The sequence below is a fragment of the Mycetomoellerius zeteki genome, unplaced genomic scaffold, assembly GCF_001594055.1.
Source record: "Mycetomoellerius zeteki isolate Tzet28-1 unplaced genomic scaffold, Tzet1.0 scaffold586, whole genome shotgun sequence".
NCBI classification, from domain to species: domain Eukaryota; kingdom Metazoa; phylum Arthropoda; class Insecta; order Hymenoptera; family Formicidae; genus Mycetomoellerius; species Mycetomoellerius zeteki.
This window is the reverse complement of record NW_017257595.1, coordinates 10,821-19,025: the sequence shown is the minus strand read 5'-3', so window position 1 is coordinate 19,025 and position 8,205 is coordinate 10,821. Positions and strand designations below refer to the sequence as shown.

Here is an 8,205-nt window from a genome sequence, read left to right as displayed (position 1 = left end):
TGAAAGTTTCCGACGAGCTACGTCCGAGCATAAAGTTAGGTTGTTACAGCTTTAACGGAGAATCAGTCGAAATTTGTGTGGGAGCAAAAACATCAGGAATCTTTTGACAATCTGAAGCGGATTCTTTCTTCTCCGCCAATACTAGCGTTCCCTAGAATGGAGGAAGAATTTATTCTCGACACGGATGCTTCAAATCAAGGAATTGGGGCAGTCCTGTCGCAGAAACAGGAAAGCGTGGAAAGGGTCATCGCATATTTCAGTCGAGTACTTAATAAAGCCGAGAGGAACTATTGTGTTACGCGACGAGAGCTTTTGGCAATAGTGCAGTCGGTGAAAGCTTTTCACCATTACCTGTACGAGCGGAAGTTTCTGATGCGAACGGACCATGTTTCCCTCAACTGGCTAATGTCCTTCAAGGATTTGGAGGGTCAACTGGCACGATGGGTAGAAAGACTACTACAGTACGATTTCAAGGTAACCCATCGTAAAGGTCTCTCTCATAAGAATGCTGATGGACTGTCGAGACGTCCGTGTGCGAGTGACTACTGTCGACATTGTACAAATGTAGAGTTGAAAGATGTCGACAAACAAGAAAATTTAGTTGGACGTAGAGTCATTCGGGGTAAACGCGCGCACTTTTTGTTTGATGTTTGATTAATTAAAAATGTGCAGTCTTTAATGAAAAAAATTTAAATCTTTGTGTAGCTTATTTATTATATTTCTTTAAAAAAAATGACAATTTATACCCAATTGTTCTCATATTTTCACAAGATTAAAAATGATCCCGAAGAGACGAATGCGCCCACTTGACCCGTATTGCGGGTAAACATGCGCATTACTGCGGGGTAAATAAACGCACTTGGGGTAAGTGCGCAATCAACATTTTTTAAGCCATTTTTAAGCATTAACTTTAATATAATATACGTTACAGTTTTTCCACACATAGAGATTTTGGTAGAGATATTTACCAAATGTATACCACATTTAAATCAACAATTAAATGTATATCACATTTATTCAAAATTAAAATAAAAAATTATTGCTTACTAGCTTAAACATTTTTACTTAAATTAAAATAATAAATTTTCAATAAGCCAGAGAGACACAGAGACACAGGCAAGAGACACAGCTAAGCATACGCATGCGTACACTTGTCCACGTACATTTCACCCAAAGTCAATGTTTTTAAAAACTAAATCTTAGTACTAATAATAGCCAATACAACCTTAAATATTGTTACGCAATATAAACTTACGTTGTTATACTATGTATAAAACATGTACATACCTATCTTTTCTTCCTTAATTTGACGTAACACACTTTTCCAGCAGTCAAAAATCTATCGATGTTACGTGCTGTTTTATAATTATGCGTATATTTATTTGATTACTGTGCATAGAGTTCCAGCTACTGTTTAATTTTAACTGGTATGCAAGCGTCACTACTCGGCTGACAGTAACTAACTTCCATCTTCCCCTGCCGTTGAGATATAGACAATTCGCACACTTACCCAATGCGCGCGTTTACCCCGAATGACCCTATAGTTCTGATAGGGAAGAGTTCCGTGGACTGGCTAAGGAACAGTTGGAGGATCCATCTATTTCCTTATTCTTAGCAAAAAAAGAGGCGAGTGAGGAACGTCCTCTGCGGCGGGAAGTGGCAGCGAGGGACGTTTCCACCAAAGTCTATTGGTCCTATTGGAATGCTTTGATCATAAAAGATGGTATTCTTTTTAAGAGATGGGAGGCCCCGAATTTAAAAATGGAAATTCTTCAACTGATTGTACCCAAAAGTCAGGTCAAACAAATTCTGGAAGAGGTGCATAATTCCTCTACGGGAGGGCATTTTGGTGTAAATAAAACGTTGGATAAATTACGAAAACGTTTCTATTGGGCAACATGTAAACAAGATGTAGAGGAATGGTGCAGGACCTGTAAAGAATGTACAGCAAGGAAAGATCCTCCTGAAAAAGGAAAATCTCCTTTGCAGATTTACAACGTGGGGGCTCCTTTCGAGAAAGTTCAGATGGACGTTCTTGGTCCTTTGTCCGTAAGTTCTTCAGGAAATAGGTATTTATTAGTTGTTGTAGATTGTTTTTCTAAATGGGTAGAGGCTATTCCTTTAAAAAATGTTAGATCAAAAACTGTTGCAGAGGTATTTCTAAATCAGATTATTTCTAGGCATGGAGTTCCTCTCGAGGTTCATACTGATCAAGGGAGAAACTTTGAGTCACGAGTCTTCCGTGAACTGTCGCATATATTAGGAATTAGGAAGACAAGGACGACCCCCTTGCATCCATAGTCAGATGGGCAGGTAGAACGTCAGCATCGCACAATTTCAAATTATTTAGCGAAATTTATTTCAGAAAACCAGAGAGATTGGGACAAGTGGATTTCACTTTATTTACTGGCATATAGAACCTCCAAACATGAGACCACAGGACCAGCGGAGCTATATCTTGGATAGGATCTCATATTACCAATGGATTTGTTACGCGGTAGCCCACCTGTTGTTGAGAAATCAGAATCATTGGAAAATTATTCCACTAGGGTAAAGAGAAAGTTAGACGAAATTCATGAAAACATAAGGAAGCGATTAGATATAAAATCTTCGCAGACAAAATTCTGGTATGATCAAAAGACTAGGCAAATTCATTTTAAAGAAAGGGAGAGAGTTTAGTTATACAATCCTCGAAGAGTGAGAGGGAGAGCTCCCAAACTACAGTGTAGTTGGGAAGGTCCATATTGTATAGTAAAAAAGTTAGGCGATGTGGTTTATTGTATTCGCAAGTCGAGAAGAATAAAATTGTTCATTTGGATAGACTGGCACCTTATTTGGAAAGACAATTGATTTGATAAAGGAATCTCAGAGTCCGAATATCTATAGATAAGATTAAACTGTCTTTTAATGTTGAGTTAACAACATAAACTTCGCCTGATTCTTCTCTGAGTTTCAGGTTGAGCTGATGACTTTAGGTCGAAAACTTTGACGGTGGCGGCTTACGGCGACGACGTTTGGAGGCGGCTTACGGCGGCGACGTTTGGAGGCGGCTTTCGGCGGCGATGTTGGATAACAACTCCAGAACGGCAGAGTTTTTATTTTGAGAAGACCGCTTCGCCTTCGGTTTTTGAGCTGTAGTTTTTCCGCGGGATGTTGGGCGAATACCGAGACAGGGATTGTGGGGCAGAGGTATTGCGGCAGAGTCACAATCATTTCCCCCCCCCCGTCCGAAAAGCGAAGAAACAAGAACGCAAGGCTCAAGAGAAGAGGCAAGAGCATACCAGAATTCCCTTCGTGAAGATGAGGGGATATCCAGTAGGTGTTCCTCTGGAGGTTTAGCTACCCTCCGAGGGGGAACTAAAGAGGGGTCCTGCTCAGAAGGGAAGGAGATCCTTAGGAGGCCTCGGGCATGAGAATCCTAAGAAATCCAGCGCTCCAGGAAAACTGTGCAGTAGCACAGTAGGGGGGCAGGAAGCTGGTGGGGAGCCCGGAATGTCTTTTGAGGAAAGCCTGAGCGGGACGATTAATTGTCGGGACGACAATTTGCAAAAGGGAGGGCAGTGTTATGCCCGTATTGCATGTGTTATGCCCGTATTACATCATCGCCCGATACACGTCGGGGTTCGCCGTCCTCGAAGGAAGAAACGCGTTGCCTGGCAACGAGCCGTGGATGTTTCAACAGATTTGGAGAGAAGCCGTCGAAGCGCTCGGACGTGTCTTCTCATCTGCAAGCTTATACCTCGGTCTTTGTGCTCTGATACGGAGTATTTCTGTGTTTCCTTGTTCAATAAACGTTTCTTGTTCCTAACGATATACTCGTGCACTTCATTTCGGCGGCTCGGGAGTGCGCGTTCGCGACGCGAACGGATTCCGTGAGACGGTCGCGCGAGCGAACTGACGGACGGACATAACAATATGTACAGAAATACAATGTAAATGCTCATTCTATAAAAAATTTTGGCATATTGTATAAAGTAATGTTAAACATTTTGGCTGCAATTCATGAATTTATTCGTGCTTCTAATGACTGGAAATGTGCATTAAATTTGTTAAACGAATCTAAAATACTCTAAGAAAAGAAAATAGACTTTTGTCTCTACGTTATCCATTATAGACAATAAATCTTTGGCAGAATCTGCTTTTTCGCTTACAACTGTTTAATAAAGGAAGGATCTTATCGTATCCCAATATTCTAAAAGTCTTTCTACACAAAAATAGCGAAAAAGCGCGTATCACATAATTTTAATATTTTAAGACTTTTTTCTTGGAAACATTCACAAAATTCACTGAATTCAGCCGAACGTTTTGGACTGCTGTTAATATATTTAGCAACCTTTTTAATAGATTCCTCGCAAAAATCGGGTATTTCATTGCATACAGCATTCGCTACTAATGCGGAGGAATAGCAAGGGCATGAGAATGTTAATAAACGTGGACATACTTATTCCAATTTTTTTTAAACGATAAATGTTTCCCTGTCATGACGGACGCATTATCGCATAACAAGGCAATAATATAGAACATTAAAAGCAGATTCCATTTAAGTTAAAAGGCTTTGGTACTTGTAACTTTTTTCAAAAATTAAAAAATCCAACTTACTGGATCACTGTATTATGATGCCGACATAAAGTTTTTATTTCGGCACCATAATATGATGCCTGGTATTTATTTTTCTGCGTAATCATCTCTATTGAGGTTACATTTCTCTGTGTCAGACTTGCTGTGATCACTCTGAAGCAATTTATCTTGAAATATCATCGATAGTTTTAATGCAATGTATTTATATTGTGCCGTTATCAGTAGCAGCATATTTATTATATAGCTATCCGCACCAACTTTTTTTGTAAAAATATAAGCGCTGCTCATCATCACAATAACACTTCCAAATACAAACATACTAGTCGTCACTGGCTCTTTGCCACAGACAACGGGCATCTTATAATCTACATAAAAAAAGGAATTTCTTTGAAAGGCCAACATAAACGGTTCACTACTCCATGCTATTATGGACATCACACCTGCCGACCAGTAAAATTTAAAAGGACTCTTCATCGATTTTATAGTTTCTATCACTATACTTCTCATTATCTCGTCTTCTACACTCAGAACATCATTCAATTTTTGAATTAACTGTTGCACTTGTCCTCTACATGAGTAAATTCGTATAATTGTACAAATAACTTCCATGCCAACCACAATACCGATTACACCATCTTTCAGAGCTTTCTCTTTCGGCACAAAAAAACATCCAGGAATTAACACACATGTTTGAAGTATTTCGAGCAACCATATCAAAGTGCTGTATATTTTCCAAAATATCGGAAACGACGAATTGTCAGCGGTCATTGGTAACAAGTTACCTGATACCATGTTTAATCGAACATTCAGAGGATTCACATTTTGGAAATCCATGCCTTTGATGTTTCCTAGCGTATTGTTCTTGAACAGAGAACAAAGAAAAATAAAATATTTACAACGAACGGATTGAATGAAATTTTAACGGGATAATTCTATTTATTTATAATTTAATTTACACACATTACGCATTTAATTTTAAACATTAATGACAAAGGACCCCGCATCAATCTTATATGAAATTGGCTCCGGTAAAATCAAGTATTTTTTTCATATGTTGTAGTTTTTTTATGACCTGTTAAATAAAACATACAAGCATTACAGCAAAAAAATGAACAGTTCTCGTGTTTGATTCGTCTACAGTCGTCGACATCTCATCATAAAATACTCAATAATTTCGAAACAGCTGGCCTAAAGTGGATAAAATTATAGTGCTTTGAAAAGATCTCAACAAGGGCTATAAGAAGGTGAAAGAAAAAGAAAGGGGGTGTCCCACTAAAACAATCCGAGTTGATCTTACTATGACCTTGGCGACGCCACTTAAAGTCAAACTGATGACGTCAGTGGCTACTTGGCTAGGCCTTTTTAAACTCTACAACTTTGATCTAAAATAATTTTTTATAAAACTTATAGTTTTCGAGGAATTTTGGCACATTGGAATTTTTTATATTCTTTATATGATCATTAGACATCGGATTTTTATGCAAATATTTTTTGCAGATATGCACAAAATATGTACATTTGCACAAATATGTAAATATGCACAAGATGTACAAATAAATATGCATTTTTAGAATGTTTTTTAATAAGACAATTTTGTATTTTGATGTTAATTTCTAATCTGCTTTCTAATGATCATACATGGTGCCACATATAATTACATCTCGCATATAATTACATCCTCTCAAATATAATGTCCAAGGTGTGTACTCATGTATAAAACGTATATTTTGTTACAAAATGTGTAGTGTAATTCCCCACACTTAGCGTAATCTAGGACCAACGACATGGGCGTGATAGGGAACTGGTGTGTGTGTTCGTGTGCATGTATGCGTGCGTCAGTAGAGATAAGGACCCCACGGTTCGTCACTTTTGTAGTATTTAATGACTCCAAACCCTCTCGTAATTGTGTGATCGCGCGCGCGCGATCAGTCCTCTATCACGTCCATGTCGTTAGTCCCGGATTATGCTAATTGTAAGAGTAGGAAATTACACTATACATTCTGTATCAAAATATACGTTTAATACATGAGTACATATCTCAAACATTAAATGTATGTCATTGCTGGAATTTATTTGCAACTTTCAGCCGATTTTCAGTTTGGCTACCATCGCTTACCCCAGCAACTCGCGCGTAATCTCAATGCCGATCGGTATTTAGATTGCACGCGGGATAAATGTGGATTAGATCAGTGTTGGGTTAGATAAGTATTAAATCGTGGTGGAGATGCAGGGGGAGAGGCGGAGCCCTCCGCCTACACGTGTCCTTTCTGCACAAGGCTATTTGGAACAACTGTTGATCTTGTTTTTCTCCAGAAGCAAAGAGTGGAAGAACACGTGTGGGCGGAGCTCCTCCCTCTGCACCCCATCTCGATTTAATTCTAACCCTAACCTAACCCTAACCGTTATCTAATTGTGAGGTGGATTTCGATTCGCGTGGAAAGTCATTAATTTCTGTAAGCCGGGAGAAGTAAATTCTATGTTCTACTTATAATTTATTTTGTTAACAACTATTTAACAAATAACGGGCTAAAATCTTTCGGAGATCACTCAGGGCTATGACCTTGACAATATATGCTAAGGTCAAGGTGACTGAACCCATCGGAGGTGGGTCCGTTCATTCACAAAACAAATTTTTATATTTGATGCTATTACTACACTATTTAGAATAAAATAAAATCGATATAGAGCCAATCGTATCTATTTTTCAGAAAAGAATATTTTCTTAAACGAAAAATTCTAAGATCTAGAATAAAGTATTCTTTGTGCTAATCCATTAATTTTCTTAACAGAAAAATGAAAAATTGTGGTCGGCCAGGACTCGAACTCAGGATATATCGTTCCGCTTTCACCTAGCGCGCTACACCACGAGAGCTTCGCTGTCTTGGTGCTATAGCATCACGTATATAACATTAGACAGATTTGGTCTAATCATAATAATATATAAACCAAAATTTACATGTGTTACTCGTTTATACTCGTTTCAAGACAATGTCAATCTTATTTTATTCGAGGGGTTAGAATAAAAATTATTGATTTAATTTTAATGCAGTTTTAATTTTATACTGTATACAATTGAGCAAAAATTAAGTACGTCAAGAATTTTTTTTCTCTATATTAGAAATCCTTTCTGAAAGTGTTGTTTTCAATATTTATATATTTTTGTTTTGATGGTAGAAAAGAGATATTATTTTTCAAACTTTTTTGTTAATAACTTTTTAGCTAGTAATTAACGATGGTTAAAATTTGTCAGAATTCACTTAGGGTCATAACCTTGATAACATATCTCAAGATCATTGAAATCGTGTGGTCATCGGTGATATGCAGTTCTACCGAAAAAGAATAGGAATAATGTGTTAAAATTTAGAGCGATCGTGGAGCGAAAATTAAATGTAAACCCACTCCGAACAAACAGACAATTGACGATCACACACACGCGCGCGCGCGCGCGCGCGAGTGTGTGTGTGTGTGACTAAAAATTTCAAACGTACACTACGGTTCATTAATTTTAGTACATCCTCAGATTTGTTGAGTTTTCTATAAAGGATGAACGTGATACATGTGTTTTGCATAGAAATGAGTTCACCTGTTGTTATAAATACTTTCAGCGCTTGCATGCTTTATATACAG

At 37.9% G+C, this 8,205-nt stretch overlaps 1 protein-coding gene across 1 annotated transcript; it reads right to left on the bottom strand.

Moving 5' to 3' along the window:
- Positions 1–4,665: 4,665 nt before the first annotated feature.
- On the bottom strand, positions 4,666–5,412 carry LOC108728211 (uncharacterized). Its single transcript, XM_018456666.1, has one exon. The coding sequence runs from the start codon at positions 5,410–5,412 to the stop codon at positions 4,666–4,668; it is 747 nt and encodes a 248-aa protein (XP_018312168.1).
- Positions 5,413–8,205: the final 2,793 nt, after the last annotated feature.

Coding starts and splice junctions, on each gene's coding strand:
- LOC108728211 (XM_018456666.1), bottom strand. CDS start 5,412: ATGGATTTCCAAAATGTGAATCCTCTGAATGTTCGATTAAACATGGTA.